At 41.0% G+C, this 22,499-nt stretch overlaps 1 protein-coding gene across 1 annotated transcript in view; it reads right to left on the bottom strand.

Moving 5' to 3' along the window:
* The window catches only part of LOC123365314 (aspartyl/asparaginyl beta-hydroxylase-like), a 127,743-nt gene that overhangs the window by 18,714 nt on the left and 86,530 nt on the right, over positions 1-22,499 (bottom strand). The window contains exons 19-22 of the mRNA XM_045008047.1: positions 19,340-19,476; positions 13,144-13,242; positions 11,180-11,269; positions 6,598-6,735 (exon numbers count right to left, since the gene is read on the bottom strand). Coding sequence (XP_044863982.1) covers positions 6,598-6,735; positions 11,180-11,269; positions 13,144-13,242; positions 19,340-19,476 — 464 coding nt within the window. The remainder of the gene's footprint in view (positions 1-6,597; positions 6,736-11,179; positions 11,270-13,143; positions 13,243-19,339; positions 19,477-22,499) is intronic.

The following is a 22,499-nucleotide window of genomic DNA, read 5'->3' as shown; positions in this document are numbered from 1 at the left end:
TTGCTCAAGCTAGGATGCTAAAAATAGCAGCGTGGCTGTTGCATCATAGGCGGCTGCTTGGCCAACCACCTAAGCTTGTACTAGGCTTTCTATGCACAGACATACCCTGGACTCTGATTGCTAGGCCATGCTGAAGTCCATGTCACCCCATCTATACAGATATCATCTGTGCTAGCTAGATTGAAACTAATCTGGTTGTGCCTACCCATGCGACAATCAGACCTTCAATTTGCAGCACAGACGTATCTGAAGAGCTTTAGAAACACAATTCCTAGAATTCGCCGGGTTTTCCACAATAAAATGACTGACTCTTACCAGCTCTTTTTTGAGAGACTGTGTAGGTGTGCCAAGATCTAGGAAAATTAGGATTGTACTTCCTGTCTATTACAGATCTCCTTTTTTCTTTCCAGGCTAGGATTCTCTCTCTCTCCCCCACTCTCCAATATAAGAGATGGTATTCACAATTACTGTGCTTTCTATTGTGTTCATTCTAGCCTCTTTTCAGGTGGGTTTCACTACAATCTTCCTGTAGACTTAACTCCAACAAGAAAAAAAATCATTTCCCCAAAAAAACTACAGGAGCTTATTATTGGGGGTGGGAGAGAAGGAAAAGTCCTAGGATCAAAAATGTTTACAGACTCGTTGCCAGCCATACATTGATAAAAATACTTTAGGCCTTTGCTGCTTGGGACTCCAGGAGTATATGAGGGTAGAAAACATCCTTGACAAATGGATGGGCAACAGATGGGTAAACAGAGTGATCAGATGCAAGCCCTATGAAGCCCTTTGGAGATTTCACTAGTATGACCTACATAGTGTCCAAACAGATGAGAAAGACTGCACTGCTTATGTCTGATGGAAAAGACAGAGCTGAATTTAGAATACCAGTAGTAATGTAGGTCACAGACTTCTTAGTTGCCTCCCATGCAAACCCCAAAGCAGAGTAGTTTATGGATATGTAGTGTCATATCATCAGCCTCTGAGACTTTTTGGAAAGGCTAGAATGGAGCTATTGAAGACAGCGTTGTTAACCCAAGCCAGAATCGGCAGGTGAGTTAACACCACTTCATGTTCAAAGCTATAAAAGGCTGTTGTTCCAAATGAAAATTCTATCATGAATAACTGACCACCTATTGGCCGGAACAGAGGAAGGAAACCAATGCAGCTTGACTTTATACAGGCCATAATCTAAAGTAATACAGGTCAAGAAAATCAGAAAACTCTAAATGGTGCCGGAGGTGCTTTGCCACAATCTCCTCAATCCCCTAGCCCAAAGAGGGGAGGTTGAGACTGGGCAGTAATTAGGTAGAATATCAGCATCAAGCAATTCTTCTATTTGAGCAAGGATCTAATGCAAAAGGTCTGTATCCTGCCCTCTCAAAAGGAGATATTGTTAATCCCTGACAATAACTGGCCCAGCACCAACCTCTTGCTAGCATGAAGAGCATGGGTCTATATCACAGCTTGTACATAGCATCTTCTCTACCACTTCTAGAGGCCTGCAAGCAAAACAGGCCAAAATTCAACTGGAAGGTGCTTGTACTTTCCTTTTAAGACTCTTGTCTCCACAGACCCACAGGCAAACTGATTTGACTATAACTGAATATGTCTGCAAAGCAACTTGATAATTCTTCACTGCAAGTAACACTAAAATCTCTCTCTTATCAGATGGAAAGTGGATTTAGGAACCTGAGCACTATGTGGAAAAGTTCAAACACAACTTAGTGTTTATCTCAAGACCCTTTTTTGAAAACACTTACACACATGCTGAACTTTAGCTATGAGTAAGGCTGCAAGTTTGTCATGGAGGTCACGGATTCTGTGACTTTCTGTGACCTCTGTAGTGGTCAGCCGCATCGGCTGCTGCTGGGGCAGTCTCAGGCCACTGCCACCTCCCCAACAACAGCAGGAGTTTGAGTAGGGAGCTCAGGGCTGGGAGTTGGGGCATGGGAGGGGGTGAGGGCTCTGGGTGGCATTTACTTCGCGGGGGGAGGAGGTCCCCGGAAGCGGCAACTTCCCTTGGCTCCTCAGCAAGGGGGCTCTGTGTGCTGCCTCCGCCTGCAGGCACCACTCCCACAGCTCCCATTGGCCACAGTTCCCAGCCAATGGGAACTGTGGAGTCGGCACTTGGGGAGGAGGCAGCATGCAGAATGTGTGACTGCACCTCTGCCTAGGAGCTGAGGGATGTCACCACTTCCGGGGAGGCATGACACTGGGTAGAGAGCTTGCCGCCCACCCCACCCCAAGGCTGCCCCCTCCCCTGAGCACCAAGGGTGCCCCTTGGGCCACCCTCCTCTCCAAGATTTAGTCAGGGGTATATAGTACAAGTCATGGAGAGGTCATGAGCCGTGAATTTTTGACCATGACTTTTATTTAAAATGACTAAAACGTAGCCTTAACTATGAGTAGTCCTGTTGAATGAATGTTTGCAGGACTGGGACCAACTGTCTTGCTGATATTCCAAGTACTGGCATTTCCCAGGAAAATACTAAAAATTACGATACCATATTATATGCATAATTTCAAACAACAGGTTAAAACCAACCAACTCTTTTGAGTTGTGATCCAATCTTGGTTTGAATCAAGAATCCAAATGTGAATAGTACCTTGAGTACAAGCATTTGTTCAATAAGAGCTGATTTCTATAAACCCCTACACGTTTTTTCCTCAATGTCTTTTTCTTAAACACTAAACTTATTGTTGCTTTACATCTGATTACACTGTAGATTTTAATTGCAAATATTGTACTACACCCGAGTATGGGTTTTCTTCATTTAATCTTGATTTTTAGAAAAAACATATTACTGAACACACCAACAAGTCTTCACTCTGAGTTTCCAAAGCCTATTTAGTCTATAACAATCACCACTGTCACAATAATAAATATTGAATGCCTTTGCTCTTTGCAAGACAGGGCTTTCCTTAAAGTCTCCCCACACTTTTTTTAATATTACTTACTCCTCTTAATTTAAAACTTAATTTCACCATTAAGTTTTAATCTTTAGCCTTTGTTTTCTAAACCGTTTCAAACCTAGGTGTCAGCACAATCTGCAAAAGGTGCTATTTAGCCACCCAGCACTCTTTTCAAGGCCAATTATGGATAGTGGACATGTGGTAGGATAGCTACCTCTTTCATTTTCTTCCAGCTGCGGATGGCTTGAATTTCTTAATCAGTAAAATCCACATTGTCAGAGAAAACAGAGAGCACATGATCTACTTTAATCAATCATTTCCACTCACTATAGTACATTGCTGGCAAAGTATTACTGGGATCCTTTCCAAATGTCAAAGCTACAATATAAGGAAAGGACAAAGTTATCTGTGTTGGCACTTATTTAGGACTAGTGAAGATGATTTCAGGATACAAAAAATGTCTTACCTCTTGTACATTTTGAATGAGAACTAACTAACCAGGAAGTAAACATATACTGGAGTTAAACAAAAATACTACAGGCTAGCAGAGGGGCAACTAATTGCACCAAGGAAAGGTGTCAGCTGTAGAAGCCACTTAGTTTGCTTTACGTTCAGAGATGTATATATTTCGAGACTGAAGAAGAAAGGAGGCATTTCCTACATCTTATTACGGCTTGTCCACACTGGCACTTTACAGCGCCGCAACTTTCTCGCTCAGGGGTGTGAAAAAACTCCTTGTGGATTTTTAGAGTGCTGGGAGAGCTCTCTCCCAGTGCTGTGCCATGACTACCCAAGCCACTTTAAAGCGCTTTAACATTGCCAGTGTAGACAAGCCCTCAGAATCCAAGTCCCTCAAGTACTATGATGATGACCTAGACAGACATACAGAGAGCAATATTACCAGCACACCTACTTACTAGTCTCTCCAAGCAGCACAGCACAGTTAGGTTCTCTGCCCTTTAAGGAATTAGAGGCTTGTCACCAATTAGGCTTGTCCCTATTTTTTTCAAGAACCCTCCAAAGCTTAATTATTAGACTGTGTGCAGCTGTTGCAGGGGCATTAACCCCTTGCTTACCAGGCATAAGCGTCCCTTGAAATGGCATTATTTTAAAATAAGCTTATAATCATTTTTAATAGTCCCTGTATCCTGGAATTAGCTGTGTAATTGGAAAGGAAAGGAAAGGAAAGTGACTATTCTTACACTAGGAATACTAGAACAAGGCATTTTCCTAAGTTATTTGTACACTGAGCAAGACAAGACATAGTTTAATTCTCATCCCCATTCCAAAGAAACCATACCATAACATTAAATACACTTATGGTGGTCTAAGTGACAAAATGGTACTGTTTTGAACATGGCTATCCACTGCTGCATTAACTAATAGAGTGAACACATTATAGCAGACAGTGTAGATCAGGACAAACTGGGTTCAGCATTGTAGCACTAATGATGAATAAACCCTAAGCGTGCAGAATTTAATCACTGTAAAGCCACCATAGTGCTGAATATGGTTTGTTCTTGTCCTCACCGACTCCTAACTCGCATTCGACAATACGTAGAACAACTCTGAGGGAGAATAGGCCTGATTACCCGCTGCCTGGCACCTTGTGCAGCCATGTACCCCTGTGCAAAGAAAGTGTAAAACTTTCATTCCCGTTTGGTTGCAATTTACATCTGTCTCACACAGATGTTAAATGACTGTACAAGATGCAAATCAGGGAAGAATGATTGCAGATTGGTTTTCTTTGTGTGGGATGGGGAAACAACTTGCACAGATTTCATCTTTTTAACAAAAATGTAAATGGAAGTCAGAATGCCTTTGAAGTTAATAAAACAGCCGTTTTTATGAAGTTTGTTACCACTGTCTGGGGAACGCTACTGCACATTTTGCTTGCAGCACAGTACATTTTTAGGATTCATTTAACCTTTTTAAAAATATTCAAATAATTGTACTGAGTCATTGGGGGTGGGAATGGTAGAGGGTGGGAGAGGATACAACACTACAAATCTTTTTTGGAGAGGCCTTCAACTTACATTTTGGACTCACACTAGCAACTGTGAAGGTTACCTTAAACTTAAAGAATGTGAAACATCTCTCTCCCCAGTTAAAGTAATATGTACCCATAAATCAAGACCAGCAATTCAGTCCAAGTGCAATGACGCAATCTGTTACCAATAACATAGCCAAGGAACTAAATATTGCATTACCTCTGAGTACTTTATTAGTCATCACCTCATAGTACTGTGCATCCGACCTGATTTAGCTTTATATTTTAATCATTATTTTGCTTACAGTGATTAACAAATGTTAAAGGAACAGGTTTCACTGTTATTTGGACAAATGACTGACCTAGCTACCTTGGTAGTGATTCTACATGGGAAAAATACACTGCACAACGTTGTGTACAACTCTTATTGTTCCTACTCTCTTCTGTCATTCATTGTGATTGTACCTCTGTGCTTTCAGGGATTCCATTGTTTGTATGATTTACACTACTATATTCTATGGGCTTAAAAGTGCTTTTAAGGTGCCACCCCTGAATGAATTCAGGGAGGCACTGTATTTCAGAAATCCCAAAGTGCTGGGGTACCATGACCACTGCATCGCCCTTGGTGAGGGTGCAGTATTCACTTCCTCTCCGTGCCTCTGCTGGTGGATGTGGGTGGGACAGAGGCCATGGCTCCATCTTTCCTGAAGCTAGCTCTGAAAGGGCACTGCCCTGAGGACTTCCACAGTGCACAGCTCCTTGACAGGGCAAGAGGCATCCTGTGTGCTGATCTCTCCCTTGTGCCAGGCAACATATGGTCCTACATGTTTTTCTTCATATACTGTGTGTGTGTGTGTGTGTCTGTGTGTGTGTGTGTGTGTCTGTGTGAAGATAAACACAGATTTTATATTCAATAAAATGTTATTTGGGAAAATGTGTTGTTTTTCTCAGTAACTGGGAAATTACCATGGACAGTCAATTTTTTTTGCTTTAGATCTGCACCAAAACCATGACATATGTTGTTTTATGTATAAATATAAAAATGGCTGTCTTGGAGGAATCAGTCTGTTTTTTCATGGACATGAGTAGTCGTGTTTTTAAAATGCCCACATAGTAGAACGTTGCTGATTCACACTTTGCAATACACACGTATGCACAAAAATGTTATTTATTCCCCTTTCTCATCAAGGATTTAATAGAGGTCTCTTGTAGTGAGGTCTCCTTTTGTTTAAGGCTATATTCTTTACAAGCTATACTAGAATAAATGTTTGCACATGATGAAGTATTACTATAAATATTAAAACTGAACTACACTTGTCAAATTAAATGAACAAAAAGCATTAAAAGAACTAAATAGTATTATCCTGGTGTTCTTTATTGTATCTGTCATATCTGCCTCAGCTCATATTCCTGATGCAATTAAAACTCCCAATGAAGCCACTGACTTTTGTAGTACAAAGGATGAAGGATATGGCCCTTACTAATTACAAAACTTAACAATTCATAGAGGGTGCCCGTCATTGGTGCAAATCACTGAGGTTCTGCTGTCATTTTGCACTTGATAAACTTCAGTGGCCTATCATATAAATTTTGTATTTACTGATTAAATCTATCTCAGCCACCCAGTGAAAAGCATCTGGAGTTAACTTTATAGTCTATTAGTTAAAAGAGAGAGGGAGAAATTCATTACTTACCTTCACCAATTCAGTATAACCAGTTTCCTTTGCTGTCCACCAAGGCTGAGCTTTTAGTCCATTAACATTGTAGAGAGAGCGCTGCCAAACTGATGCAAAGTGACCTCTCTGGTGCCCAAGCTCATACCACTTGTATGCCTAGAAGATTGCAGTTGTTAACCAATTTACATCAGCCCAACTTTGGCAGAAAAGAATAATCTTAAAACGGCATTTCAACACCTCTGAATGACACTCCCCCTTGGTAAAGCAACAGACTTCCTATATGAGCATCATTTTATCCTTTAAGATAAGCCTGGTAATAAGCACTTAAGAAAAAAAATAATAGAGTAGATTGCTAGAGTCAACCAATGTTGTGAGACCTTCCAGTCTGTATTCACCAAGACAGGTGAAAACCAACCCATGGTAATTCACCAAGAGGAGGGCTGTTCCAATAGTTCAGGGCTAACCTGGGACTTGGGAGACCTGGGGTTCAATCCCTTGCTCCTTCCAGGTGAGCATGAGCAAATCGCTCCCTCCCTCTATGCCTCAGTTCTCGATCCGAAGAACAGGGGTGACAGCACTTCCCTAGCACACAGGGATGCTGTGCAGACGAATACCATAAAGACTGTGAGGCACTCAGACACCACTGAACCAGGGGCTTTGTGAGCACCTGAGAGAAGAATCCTGATTCCATACTAGCCGACACACCACACTCACCAGACCAGGAGGTGATCCGCCCCCCCCCCCCCAAATTCTCCCTGCTCCCCAGTCCGCTCTCCAAGGCTTTCCCGCTCAACGCAGTGCTGCCAAGAGCCCCTCTCCCAGACCTCCTGAAACAGAGAAGTAGCTGCTGCTGGAGGCCAGGCAGGAGGCTGGTGGTTGGACCCTCCCTGCTTGCCCACTACCCTTCTACCATGCCTCAGCCACTCCAAGCCAGTTGGGGAGATGCCAGGGGAGGAAGATCAGCTGGCTCCAGAGAGGACACCCAGCTCCAGCATCCTGATTGCCCAGCATGGGAACAGTAACCCTAGAGGCAGGGGCTGACTGGCCGCTGCCTTCTCCCCACCCAGCTCCATGTGACTGTGCATATTTTGATGTATTGAATCAATTATAAAGACCCATTTGATTGCAGCTGGTGTGCCACACTTTGTTAACCACTGCTCCACAATAAATCCTATCTAACTCTTGTGCTCTTGCTTTGGTCTAATCCTGCAAGCTTGACCACAGTGGGACTACTCACATGAGCAAGGAATTGTAGGCTCACACCCTTTATCAGCAGGCAAGGTTAAGTCTGCCTTTTTCTACCACTAGAGTACAGATCCAAGGAGAAGAAAAGATGATCTACTCCAAAGAGAACTCACCAGAAGGTGGAATACTGCTTGTGTTTTTGATGTTGTATTAATTATTATTATTAGTATTAGTATTCCAGTAACACGTAAAGGCCCTGGTTAGGCACAAACATAGAATAGAAAACAGTCCCCTTATCCCTTCTATTACAGCGAATCCCTGGCTGTATGCAGTAACTGCAGTCATCCAGTAAACTGCACAAAGGACAAAAGCCCAAGACTGTTTGCAATAGAAATACAGATGTTTAACATTTAAGCGAAAGGACAAATCACTTTTGATTCTCTCTGTAGATAAGTCTCTGGACAGAAATGAGCACAATCAACTGAGCACATTTGACATTCCATCCAGTAGAGGGCAGTAGTGCCAGCATTTTAAACTGCCCCCCAAAGCCTAGAGAAGTAGAGACAAAAATAGAAGTTTCTTGTACAGGAATCAGATACTACAGTACTGTATGCTTTGACTTAATCTTAGCCGTCACCAGTTAAGAAGCTATTGGATTTCTTTACATAATGTAATTCCTTCCTAAAAAATCTGATATGTCATTTTAACCAATTACTTAATACACTTTTGTTCAAATAAAAAAAGTACTTTACACTTTAGTGGATGAGTTGGATTTCAAAGAAAAGTTATTGAACAACCATCCAGGACTATGAAACCAGAGATAATTATTTCTTTGGAGGTATATGTTTAAGTTTTCGTCATTCTGAAAATGTTAGATGATACTCTCTGGTGTATAAAACTCTGATGATCTATGAAGGAGAGAATTGCTGCAAAATGTGCTCTTACAGTGGATGTATGAAGTACTGAAAAGCCATGTTGACAAACAGAACAACAGTGGACAGCCTTGGAGCTTTTCCTTTTGACTGCTATAAAATATTACAAGTTTCTGAGAGGAGATTTTTAAAGTTGTCTCTTTAGATATGGATCATAAAAATGTTATGTATTATCTTGGGTAATTTCCAGTATATCTTTATAGTTTAAGCTTATCTGGGTTAAGGCTCTGAAATGGAAACAGGATGATTTTTAACCTATGTTCCTCAGCCTGTAGGTTGTAACAACTATAGCTACTAATAGACTTTTCACACTCACTGCCTGCGCTCATTTGCAATATACCTAAAGCTAGCCCAGGTGACGAGAGTATGAATTACCTGTTTCAACTACTGACTGTGGAAAGATCACTAGTGCTGTTTATGTGTAGGGTTGTATATTATTGTTAGCCTGTATTGAAAACATTTTTATTTCAAATACATCTGTTAATGTAGGGAAAGATTAGGCAGACCTCACTCTACAATTTAAGATAGCTGCAGCAATAAACAATGTTTTCCAATTTATTAATAGTCTAATAAGTACTTAGTCCATATAATCCCCATGAAAAATCATTTTCTCCACTTATTCTTTACATAACACTTTTTATTAATTTTATATTTTTATTATTCAGTGTACCATCTTATTTGAGTTGGAAAGAGCCTCTTCTACTCTACCCTATGCAATTTACCAAAGCTGAATTGCTAATTTAGCCCTAATAGATGAATGTCTACCTTCTGTGATGACAATTCCATATGTACTGACCTCTTTCAAACTAAATCTTGAAATTCAGCAAGTCTAGCAAGGCCAGTGAGAAAAATTTAGGTTAACAGTGGATTTTCCATTGTGATAAATTTAACAGTCTGCTCTGTTAAAGCAGAAGTTCATTCATCATTGTTTAGATCTTTTTCTACATAACTTTGGCCTTCAACTCCATAAACATTAGTACAAATCCCTACTTGGGAATTAAGATGGTACAAATTAATTGTGTCTGTGTGGTATTGTTAGCCACATATAATCAATACTTTAGTCCTCTAGTACGATCCTTACAAGCAAGATTATTCTTCTCCTTAATCTTCTCCTCTCTGAGCATAAAAGCATTTCAGTTTTGTTTTCCATATATCTATAAGGGAGGCCAACTAATTCTTACTTGCAAATGAACTTTTAAATCCACAAGAATTCAGCAGAGGGATATTTTATTATACTTCCACAGGAGATAGCCTAACTTTAAAAATGCAGGTGCTAAAATGTTGTCACCTGGATCTGGAGATTTAGCTTCAGTCTAATTGTTCCATGAGGAGTTATAATCACAGTTCTATAAGATTTTTATAGAATAATTGAAGGTCAGTCATATTTGGTTATCTGGTTCCAGTTAAGATCACAGCCAAAGTCTGATTATAGCCACTGGTTTATGTTGACTACAGAAATGCCATGAGCAGATTCTTTTGTTCCACTGACTGGATATAAGATACACAAGAGGACTGACTGCATTTCTAAAATGGCTTGAATGTCAATGCCTCTGAAATATTTTTTGTATCACTGATAAATAACATACAAATATAAGACTCTCTCAAGACAGTGCTTTCTTGTTTTCAGCTGTCCATATTCCTTATCAAAGAATCTTTTTTATTCTCATGTCAACATTAGGATTCATAGTTTAAAAAATATTTTCTGATTTCCCCTCAAAAGAAGCAAGGCTAATCCACATGTGTAACCTTGAATTTGCTAAATTCAATAAATCAGAAGCTCTCTTGGTTTCCATTATATTTTGTGCTCATTATGCCCTAAAGAAAAATCCTCAATATGTATGCAAGGATCCTATTTTTCTGATCTGGCTGCTAATCTAACACACGAATGAATATTGGAAACCAATGCACTGGTTCAAAGTCCTGCACTACTTATATGTCTGTTGCAGTGAGAGCCCTACTCCCAGAGATGAGGTTTAAGGGAGTTTGTTACATTGGACCTGTGAGCGAACATACACTGTATTCCTCTATTTTTGTCCCTGGGGGAAAAGTTCCTGTAGTCCAGGGCTGGTTCCATCTGCAGTGGTAGCAGCATACCTTTTAGTCAAACACAGATACTTTTTAGTAAAAAATTTCACTCACTGAATCTGTGAATTCCCCTGGTCCCCTGACTAGCCCTCCCTGGCTGCCCTGCCCACTCCTTGGTTTGCACTGGTTATCTTTCTGTGCCCTTCCCTTCAGCCCTGCCCCGCCTGGGTGGACCAGGATTTGTTAACAGGTTGCTGTGCACCCACACTCCAGGCAGACTTTCTGCTGCTGCTGTCCTATAGTCTGAGCTCCACCAGATTCTGGGCTGTTAAACCAATGGGATTACTCACATTCCCAGTGTTAAGACCATGATTAGATGCTTTCCTGAACTGGAAAAAGAGCGCTCAGCACCTTGCAGGACTGCATTTTTTAGAATAAGGGATACGTAAGACTCATACCTCTTTGTTTCCAACTCTCTGCAGGGCATCACCTAAATGAAAATAAAAGCGTCCATCATCAGTGCCAGGGTCACCAGACTCTAGGCCTTCCTAGAGAAAGAAAGAAAAAGTAACACTAGTAAAATGGAGTTAATTTAGCTGTTACAGTATGCTGTCCATTCAATCCAAGAAATAGGCGTGTAAAATATATCATTATATAACTATATATATGTAAAATTATTTGTTATCCTGAAATTTAGGTTCATAGACTCAGAAGAATCATAGAAGATTAAGGTTGGAAGAGATCTCAGGAGGTCATCTAGTCCAACCCCCTGCTCAAAGCAGGACCAACCCAAACTAAATCATCCCAGCCACGGCTTTCTCAAGCCGGGCCTTAAAAACCTCTAAGGATGGAGATTCCACCACCTCCCTAGGTAACCCATTCCAGTGCTTCACCACCCTCCTAGTGAAATAGTTTTTCCTAATATGCAACCTAGACCTCCCCCACTGCAACTGGAGACCATTGCTTCTTGTTCTGTCATCTGCCACCACTGAGAACAGCTGAGCTCCATCCTCTTTGGAACCCCCTGCAGCTAGTTGAAGGCTGTTATCAAATCCCCCCTCACTCTTCTCTTCTGCAGACTAAACAAGCCGTCAGGCTCTCCACATAACCCATGTGCCCCAGCATCCTAATCATTTTTGTTGCCCTCCGCTGGACTCTTTGCAATTTTTCCACATCCTTCTTGTAGCGTGGGGCCCAAAACGGGACACAGTACTCCAGATGAGGCCTCACCAATGTCGAATAGAGAGGAATGATCACGTCCCTCGATCTGCTGGCAATGCCCCTACTTATACAGCCCAAAATGCCATTAGCCTTCTTGGCAACAAGGGCACACTGTCGACTCATATCCAGCTTCTCATCCACTGTAACCCCTAGGTCCTTTTCTGCAGAACCGCTGCCTAGCCATTTGGTCCCTAGTCTGTAGCAGTGCATGGGATTCTTCCGTCCTAATTGCAGGACTTTGCACTTGTCCTTGCTGAACCTCATCAGATTTCTTTTGGCCCGATCCTCCAATTTGTCTAGATCACTCTGGACCCTATCCCTACCCTCCAGCATATTTACCTCTCCCCTCAGCTTAGTGGCATCCACAAACTTGCTGAGGGTGAAATCCATCCCATCATCCAGATCATTAATGAAGATGTTGAACAAAACCAGCCCCTGGACCGACCCCTGGTGCACTCCGCTTGATACTGGCTGCCAACTAGACATTGAGCCATTGATCACTACCCACTGAGGTTGACTGTATAACACTTACTTCAGTCAAAAAATTCTTAAAAACACTGTCGTTTTTTCAACTGCCTCCTCCTTCCCACCCCTCCCTCCAAAAAGGTTTTCTGTTTTTTTGAAAGCCTGGAAATTCCAAGGCAGGGTTTCACTTTACAAACTTTCCTCCCAAACATTCAAAAGTATGCAAATGGATAATCTGGATTAATCAGGAACCTTAAGGTTGGCCCCATACTGCCAATCTCAAAACAACCAGAAACTCAAACCTGTCCATCACGTAAAATCATTCATTAGTGACCAAGGAAACATTAATACTTTATGCTTGAATCTTGATGTATCTTGGATATATAAGCATGTCTCAGTTTATAAATTTGTGCAGTTATTAATATATTTTGGGGTAGTATAAATGGTTATTTATAACTATTGTACTTATAGCTAAAGCTGTGTTATCACAATTTCCCCCACCCCACCCCCTTTCTACCATTAAAATGTAGAAAGAAAGAAAGAAAGAAAGAAAGAAAGAAAGAAAGAAAGAAAGAAAGAAAGAAAGAAAGAAAGAAAGAAAGAAAGAAAGAAAGAAAGAAAGAAAGAAAGAAAGAAAGAAAGAAAGAAAGAAAGAAAGAAAGAAAGAAAGAAAGAAAGAAAGAAAGAAAGAAAGAAAGAAAGAAAGAAAGAAAGAAAACTAATATGGGAATTTTACCTTCAAATATGGAATGCTCTCTGCTATCTTGTTTTCTGCCTTGAGAATAAAGCCATAATGTACTTTAGCAAAGCCATCCTTTGGAGCCTGACTCAGGACCTGTTTTAAAGCAAATTAATAATTATTATATATTCATTTATGGATTTCTTTTCAAAATTAACTTAGATTGCTCAGTATATGGCAGACCACAATCATGTCAGGATTTTGTGGTTTAAAACAAACACTATCATCTGCTAACAACTCTCTAAGAATCACTTGACTTGGTCAGGTTTTTCCAGGCTCATTCATTACACTTTGGTATCTCGCTACAATAATTTATGTGTACAGTAAAACAGTGTCAAGCACATCTTTATGGTTAGAAATCACAAGCCGCACAAATTAACACCATCTGCACGTATCTTAGCTGTTCAGCTACATTTCTTTATTTTCCTTTCCTCCCCCTCATGTCTCGTAGAGTGGGTCTTCACTGCAGAGTTAGCTCGAGTAATCTACACTCAAGTTAATTCTCTTGAGTTAGCCTCTTTCAAGTGTGAGTGGCCACATTGTGAAATAACACTTGAGCTACTATGACCACACTGCGCTCACTCATGTGTGGTGCAAAGAGTTCTAGGGGCATATCCCATGGTTCTCTGCACTGCAGCAAACTGAGCTGCTCTATGAACTTTTTCCCAGTGACTTGTGGGAGAACTTATTTGTCCTTTCTTGGCACACAGAGGGAATTGCATCACTCAAGTGGAACTAGCCTCTGTCCACACTACAGCATAGCTGTGCCCAAGTACTTCTGCTTGCTATCATTTGACTCTCTGGTCTTTGTTAAATAAACTTATACTTGCTTTCTCTGTAAACAAATCTAAGTGCTGTATGTTAGGCAGAGCTGAGTTCTATGGTGTAACTGGCAAACTGTGGGTACTGTTCCTTTGGGAATTCTGTGAGTGTCCAGTGGATCAGGGACTGGGATTATAAAATCGTGACATCTGGTCACCCTAACCAGGCTTCCTCTGGCTAAGGGCAGGTGGTAGCAGAGTGCCCCCAGGGAGCATCACAGTATTGTATGCATCTTCTCCTCCCTGTCGAATGGGAGTGTTTCAAGCAAAGGGTGAAGTGCGAAGAAGGTGGGTCTAAGCTCCAATACCCTCAAACTACACTCCTCTCTTTCACCCTCCTCTTTTTTTGAGACTAATTATGTGTTTACCTTAGTGTCATGTGTGGTATTATATGATATCAATTACATTCTTAAGTGTGTCTTTTGTTACAACTTCTCACTCCTTAAAATAATGGAAGAATGGGCACAGACACCAGGACAGAACCTCAGCTTAATCAGCAGAGCTCCATGGAGATCAATGGAGCTATGCCAATTTACACCAGCTGCGGATCTAGTAAAGTGACCAAATCTGGGGGCCTGTATATGCACTGGGGGCTACAGCAGCACAGTTGCTGCTCTGGCACCATAGCCTAGGCTTTCCCTACATCAAAGGAAGGGGTTTTTCCACTGATGTAGGTAAACCACCTCCTCACGTGGCAGTAGCTATGTGGATGGAAGGATTCTTCTGTTGACCTAGCCATGTCAACACGGGGAGTTAGGCTGGCTTAACTATGGCACTCAGGGACATAGGCACAATCTCCATGGGTGCTCTGGAGCTGGAGTACCCAAAAAAAAAAAATAGTGGGTGCTTAGCACCCACCTGCCACTCAACTGTTCTGTGGCGGGCAGGAGGTGCTGGGGACAGGGGGAGGAGTGGGGGAGTGAAGAGGCGGAGCGAGGGCAGGATGTGCTCAGGGGAGGGGTTGAAGTGGGGGCAGAAAGAGGTGGGGCCAAGGGAGGGGCCTTGGGATAAGGGGTGGAGTGGGGGCAGGGCTTTGGGGCAGAGCACCCACCCAGAAAAATGAAAGTCAGTGCCTGTGCTCGGGGAAGTAAATTTTTCATACCCTGAGCAATGTGGCTAGGTTGATCTAAATTTTAAGTGTAGACCAGGGCTAAGGCAATAGCGAAGCCTGCAATATTTTAAAAAAGCAAAAACATTCCTGAAACTACTAGTTATATGCCAGTCCTTAGCAATGCACATACATGTTTCACCCATATATTCCCTTGTCTTTTCCAGTAATTGTCTAACACCACACAATCATGCCTCTTAAAAAAGTTCTTTGGTCAAGTGCCTTCTCTTCTTTCCTTTGGACTAGGCTCTGTGCTCTCTTACACCTTATATAATCACTTATCTGTGCAAACTGAGTACAAAGTGTGTAAAATGCCGATACCTAAGATTGGTTGCATTTTACATCCACTTTTCTCAGGAATAAATTACTACAAAGGTTCAATCCAATAGATAATCTGTTTGGGAGTCTATAAAATTCTAGAAAGAAAGAAAGAAAGAAAGAAAGAAAGAAAGAAAGAAAGAAAGAAAGAAAGAAAGAAAGAAAGAAAGAAAGAAAGAAAGAAAGAAAGAAAGAAAGAAAGAAAGAAAGAAAGAAAGAAAGAAAGAAAGAAAGAAAGAAAGAAAGAAAGAAAGAAAGAAAGAAAGAAAGAAAGATTACTAGTAAAAGTATGGAGTTGGCAATCCACAGTTAAAATCTGTTTGACCATCCATTCAGAAAAAAAATGGTATTGCCATTGATTTTACATCTTTTGGCTACAATATTCTATAGATAATAATTCTGTTCCAAGAAGCTTCCCTTAAGGGCTAAACAAATTGAGTTTCAATAGTATTTATGTGCCATATAATTTTGTTACATCTGATTAACTAAACTAGAAAGTCCAAACATACAACATCTGACTTAGTTTTACAAGCCACTTGGCATGATAGTTAATTTTAAACAATATCTAGCTGCAGTAAGACAAAAATCTACATTCATTACCACTCAAGGAGAATGATTCAATAAAAATCAGCAGAAAGTACACTTGAAGCATTTAATGTAAATTATATTAACCTGTTGCTATTGTTGCATACAATATTAATTATGTTTAGAAATAAGTTATGCTAAATTGCCCCTGAGTTCATTAAATATTAATCATGGATATAGAAATAAACCTCCGGGGTTATTCAGAATAATAACCAATCAGTGGCACAAAGGGGCAGACAGAGAATTTGCCTTCAGATCACTGCAAGTGAGGAATTCCTTGAAAAGTGTTAAATCATGATCTGTAGACCTTTGAAAACAAACAAATCTGTAACTCCTCCAAAGATTGCTTTTAATGTACTGTTCCTGAATTCCTAAACATAACATTCAAAGGAAACCTAAAACCAGGTCACTGCTTGAAGTGAGAAATGATTTTCAGCAATATTCGTTTAAAATGTAGCTATTTAGAATTAAATCAAAATATATTCCATTACTGATTTAGGATTTTAGGACTTGATCCTATGTAATGATGAGTCCCTCTTTGTGACTCAGTGGAAACTGAGAACCCTTAGAACTGCACAGGATTGGGCCCCTAAAACAGGTAGGCAACCACCCAAAACTTTTCAAGTTACTTGTGGGAAGAAAACAAACAAAAATCTTGATTCTGCACACTAGGCCAAATACTGAGATCCATATTTATTTCTTACTAAATAAAGTAGTGGTTATTGTTATTTTTTATTATTATTATTATTTGTATTATGGTAGCATTTAGAGGCCCCAGAAAAAAACTGGGTTCCTTTGTGCTAGACACTGTCCAATGACAAACAGTTCCTGACTACTCAAAGAGCTAACATTCTAAACTGACAAAACAGACAGGAAAAATGAAGTGTTACCATCATTTTAATGAAGGGAAACTGAGGCACAGAGAGATTATGTGACTTGCCCAAGGTCACACAAGAATTCTGTGGTGGAATCAGCAACAGAATCCAGAGGCCCAGCCTGTGCCATAATAACCAATGGACGTTGAAATCCATGGACGTTTTTTGTGAGTTAGGATGTTAGGGCTTCGCTCACAGGAGAGTCAGAATATGAGAAAAAAGATGTATTATTTCAAATAGAATATCTGCCAAACTATCCAATGAGGCATTAGCTGCTCTTTTACAAGGACAAAGCATTATTGTGGTCTACTTCATTTAACTGGCTAGTGATCTGCGAAAGGAAGTAATTGTATTTGAGAAGCCTCCAGCACCATGGCAAAAAAGATATTCAAAACAGACCAGTAATAACTTTTCATATTTTGTCTTAGAACTGTTTTTTTTGTGTGTGGTACAGCAAAATTTGTACAATGTAGTAATATCAGAATAATTACAGGGAGAACTGATAGTAGCCCCTATCTATATTTAGCTTGCCTTATGTCTCCCCTCCCCCCATTATAAAGGATTCTTGTGACCTTTTTTAACAAGCTCTAACACCTACACTGTTTGCAACATGCCATTGAAATTCAGAAGGAAGACAGACCTTGGGCTAGAGACATGTCTTTTCTTTGTTCTATGAAATTCTGTGCAGATTTGGCTGAGATACCAACTATTAAAAATTGCCATTTCTTTGGTCTCGCTCGTGTGCTGTAGAAAAAGGTTGGCAGCATGCCAAAATAATAACTGACCATTACCATTCTAAGGCTGGGTTTATACAAGATGCCAAAGCAGCAGCAGCTACAGCAAACACTGTGCTGGGAACACATGGAAGGTGGGTACTGGGACTGGTCTCCTTGCTTGAACCACACCCTCCCCTAAACATGACATCTGGCTCCAGCAGCTCATCAATCCTCTGGAGGCACCACATGGGGCAGGAGCTCCCTCTACCTCCCAGGGAGAGACAGAGCTGTGCAAGGTATAGCAACAATTTTATTTGCTACAGTAGCAACTGGCTACTCTATGGACCCAGCACATGGCACCAACCAGCTTAGCCCATTCCTCACTTTGGATAACGGCCTTCTCCTGTGCTGGCCAATCTAATTAATCCTGTGGCTCAGGTTGTCCAACAAGAGCACCAGCATCTTCAGTGGAAGGACTGGGCCTCCCCTCACTCAGCAGGGAACAGCCCCTCACGCAGCCTGAGCTCTGGAAGCTTCTGACCTGCCAGCCCACATGAAACTCCACACATGGAGAGAGGGGTTTCCTGCTTTCTCTGTCATGTGGGCAGGGAAACCCTCCCAGATGGGTGGAGCTTCTGCCAGGTTACAGGTCAGCAGCATCAATCCTGGTGAACAAGACACCACATATAAAAACGTGATTAAACTAGCACTTGTGTTGGCAGTCTGAGCAAAGACGACAAGGTTTGAAAGGTCAGAGATTGAACCACCCTAACACATCCCTAGAGCCCTACCAAATTTATGGCCCATTTTGATCAATTTCATGGCCAGTTTTAAAATTGGTCAACTTCACGTTTTCAGATGTTTAAATCTGAAATTTCATGATGCTGTAACTGCAGGGGTCCCAACTCAAAAGAGGTCATGGGGGGGGGGTGCAAAGCTGGTGTGTGTGTGTGTGTGTGTGTGTGTGTGTGTGTGTGTGTGTGTGTGTGTGTGTGTGATTGCCATCCTCACTTCTGCACTGCCTTCATAGCTGGGCTCTGAAGGCAAAATCCGTGGAGCTTCCTGCAGCCGGGGGAGGTACCCAGAGGTGTAGGTGGGTCTGATTTCCTCCCAAGAGTGGCCATGCAAGAGAAGAGGAAGTCCCATCCCTCCAGAACCCAGCTGATTAGCAGCTGGAGCCCGATGAACAGTAGATGCCCACAGCTGTGGCACCCCAGCCCTGCCCTGCCCATCCTTCCTCTCTCCTTTAGCTAGATTTCACGGGGAAGTCTGATTTCACTGTCCGTGATGTGTTTTTCATGGCCGTGAAGTTGGTAGGGCCTACACATCCCTCTCTCCAGAACAGGGCTGAGGCACACTGGCAGAGCAAAGTAAGGGATCTCTGCTGTATTCTGTCCTATAGATAATTAGAAGTCTTCACCTCTCATCATGAACATAGGATTCCTATGTACATTAGTATATAAATACACACACAGCTGGTTACCCTAAGGTATAAGGAGCCAATTTATGTTAATCATGTGAAAAAGAGAGTTTCACCTGAATTTTACTAGTCTATAAAGAAGAGTGTTTAATATCTTGATAACAGGAATATTTGAATAACCAATTTAAGATCAACTATTCATGAGCAATGAGTTATTTATGTTAACCCTTAAGAGTCATACATACAGGTGATTTGCTTTACAAAGCATTAAGAGAGTTAAATAAGCAAACTTTTGAATAAATACTTTAACAATGGATTTTTTTCTCAGTTGATATGAAATGGAAGCTCACCTCCTCATAAACTTTCTTGGCATTACTGTTATCTCCTATTAAGAGGTAACCCACTCCAAGGTCATTCTTCAATGAGATATCATTGGGAAACAGATGAACTAGTTTCTGAAGAGTAACCAGAGAACCTCTCATGTGACCTAATTTGATTGAATAAAAGTGAATTATAACAATTATAACATGAAATACATGCTGATCAAAGAATTGTGTACCCCACCTTTCATTAATGATCACTGATGATGCTGAACATAAAAGAGGATTTCATTACATATGAATACACTTAACTAGTTCATTCTCACCTTACAAGCAATACCTAAGAAATCTCCAATGGTATTGTACATATCTTCCAGGATTATGGGAGCCTCTAGTGGACAGTTCTATGTATGGCAGTAATAGTAATACTTTACATTACAATTCTATGTATGGCAATAATACCTTACATTTTTGTAGCTACTATTCTTCTGCAGATCTGAAAGTGCTCTACGAAGTCAGGAAAGCACTTTAACTCAAATTTTGGCCCTGATAAATCAAATAATTTAAGCATGTTCTTAACTAAGCACTGTGATCTTCCTGAAGAACAGAGAAGTTAAGAGCAAGCCAGTCCTGAAAACTGATCTATCTGGATGGACTCTTATGCTTACTGAAGTCAGTCAGGCTTTGTATGAGTTCGGGGGTCAGCTTGGATCATCACAAGACTGGGACCTAAATTTTCAAAAGTGCCCTCTAGTTTGGCAGCTTCAGTTTTGGGGTCCTAACTTTCGTTCCTACATTGTGATCATCAGAACTCACAAGCCCAGCTGAAATCAGTGGGAGATATTGGTGCTGCCATCACTGAATGTCAGGGCATGTGAGTCTAAAGTTAGGCAACTTAAAAACTGAGGCACTCAACATTTATTTTTCAAAATGTGTGCATAAGAGAATCCTTTCAAATCATGTTGCATCAGTGCCATTGTGAATAAGCCTAGGTCTCCTGACTCCCAGGGAGCACCTGAGTTTCTTTCTCTCTTTTTTTTTTTTTTTTTTTTAAAAGACAAAATTCCAAAAGTCTCCAGATTTTTTTAGGGAAGGGATTTTACTTAGGGCTGTCAAATGATTAACAATATTTGTTGTGCTGTTAAACAATAATAGAATACCATTTATTTAAATATTTTTGAATGTTTTCCACATTTTCAAATATATTGATTCCAATTTAAACACAGAATACAAAGTGTACAGTGCTCACTTTATATTTATTTTTATTATAAATATTTGCACTGTAAAAATAAAATAGTTTTTTTCAATTCACCTAATACAAGCACTGGTTCTCAAAGTCGGTCTGCCGCTTGTTCAGGGAAAGCCCCTGGCGGGCCAGGTGGGTTTGTTTACCTGCTGCATCCGCAGGTTTGGCCGATTGTGGCTCCCACTGGCCGTGGTTCACCGCTCTAGGCCAATGAGGGCTGCGGGAAGTGGCGTGGGCCGAGGGATGTGCTGGCCGCCCTTCCCGCAGCCCCCATTGGCTTGGAGCGGCAGGTAAACAAACCGGCCCGGCCCACCAGGGGCTTTTCCTGAACAAGCAGCGGACAGGCTTTCAGAACCACTGCTGTTGTGCAATCTCTGTATCATAAAAGTTGAACTTACAAATGTAGAATTATGCACAAAAAAACTTGCATTCAAAAATAAAACAATGTCAAACTTTAGCGCCTACAAGTCCCCTCAGTCCTACTTCTTGTTCAGCCAATCGCTAAGAGAAACAAGTTTGGTTACATGTGCAGGAGATAATGCTGCCCTCTTCTTATTTACAATGTCACCTGAAAGTGAGAACAGGTGTTCGCAAGGCACTGTTGTAGCTGGCATTGCAAGATATTTACATGCCAGATGCGCTAAAGATTCATATGTCCCTTCACAGGGCTGTCCTTAGGATTTATGGGGCCCTACGCAGTATTATCAAACTCGTGCCCCTATGCCCGATGGCAGAGGAGGAGGGATGAGGCAGCAAAGGATATTGAGCCACCCGCCCACCTCATGGCAGCGGAGAGTCACAGTTCCCCACAGAGACCCCCTTACCCTCTCCCTCATGCAGAATGCGCTGCGCCGACACATTCGGCTCTGTGAATACGGCCCCTGCCTAAGGAGACTGCAGTGCGCACTGAGTGTGCGGGAGCTGACCCACTCTTACCTGCTGTCACGGATGGTGGGTGAAGCTGCCTCTTGGGGAGGTTAGTTCCTCAGTCCACCTCTTCACCCTGTGGCCCTCACCCATACTCCACCCCTGCTCTGCACCAGGCCCTGCCCTCTCCCCACTGTCTCTCTTCCCTCCCCGCCCCTGCTCAACCCCTTCCAGCCAAATCCCTGAACCCAAATGAAACAAATGACATTTGGAAAAAAAACACTCTTCTGCAATTTCTTTCTAAAGAAAATTGAGCATATTTTCTACTACATGCCAGAAGGTGAAGACTGGACATGCACAAGGTACCTAATTAAAAACACTAAACCTGGAAATAAAAAATGTCAGTCAGGGTATTTTTTTTTTTTTAATATACCCTGAAGTTTGTCAGAGATTTATTTGCAAAAACTTTGTAGTAAGGGCAAGTCAGCTGTCCTGCTGAATACAACATTAAATATTATGGAATACATGATGCAACTCTTCTCTGTTCTTCTTAATCAGTATTTCTAAGCTGATTTTATATTTTAATTGTACTCTTAAGACTTCATAAAGTAATAATTCCAGATTAACTACATATTTAACTCACTGAAATAAAGACATTCTTTTAAATTAATCAGTCACAGAGGATAAGTGTATTCATAACAATGTTCATTGCTTTTAGAAAAAAGGAACACTAATTTACTTTGTGTGATCTCCATAACAATAGACACGTTTATGAAATTTCACCAACTTTAAAAAATATGTTTCCAAAGATTTTAGGCATAACAAAGGATTTTATATCTTACTAAGATACTGATTTTTTTTAAAGGGTTCTCTTAAAACTTAATTCATCAAAATTTAGTTCATCAAATAGTTAGAAGTAAAGAAAAGGAAACTCATTTGTCCAGCGAAAGGGATAGACAGAAAGGACAGGAAGACTTTGGAAGCAAGTTTTTTGTACTATAGTAATTAAAACGTATATATTAGAAAAGGGTGGTCTTTTGAAGGATTTATTTAAAAAAACTATATGTCTGAAGATCC

The sequence above is a fragment of the Mauremys mutica genome, chromosome 2, assembly GCF_020497125.1.
Source record: "Mauremys mutica isolate MM-2020 ecotype Southern chromosome 2, ASM2049712v1, whole genome shotgun sequence".
Lineage (NCBI taxonomy): Eukaryota > Metazoa > Chordata > Testudines > Geoemydidae > Mauremys > Mauremys mutica.
Note: the sequence above shows the minus strand (reverse complement) of the source record. Positions and strands in the feature narration are given on the sequence as shown.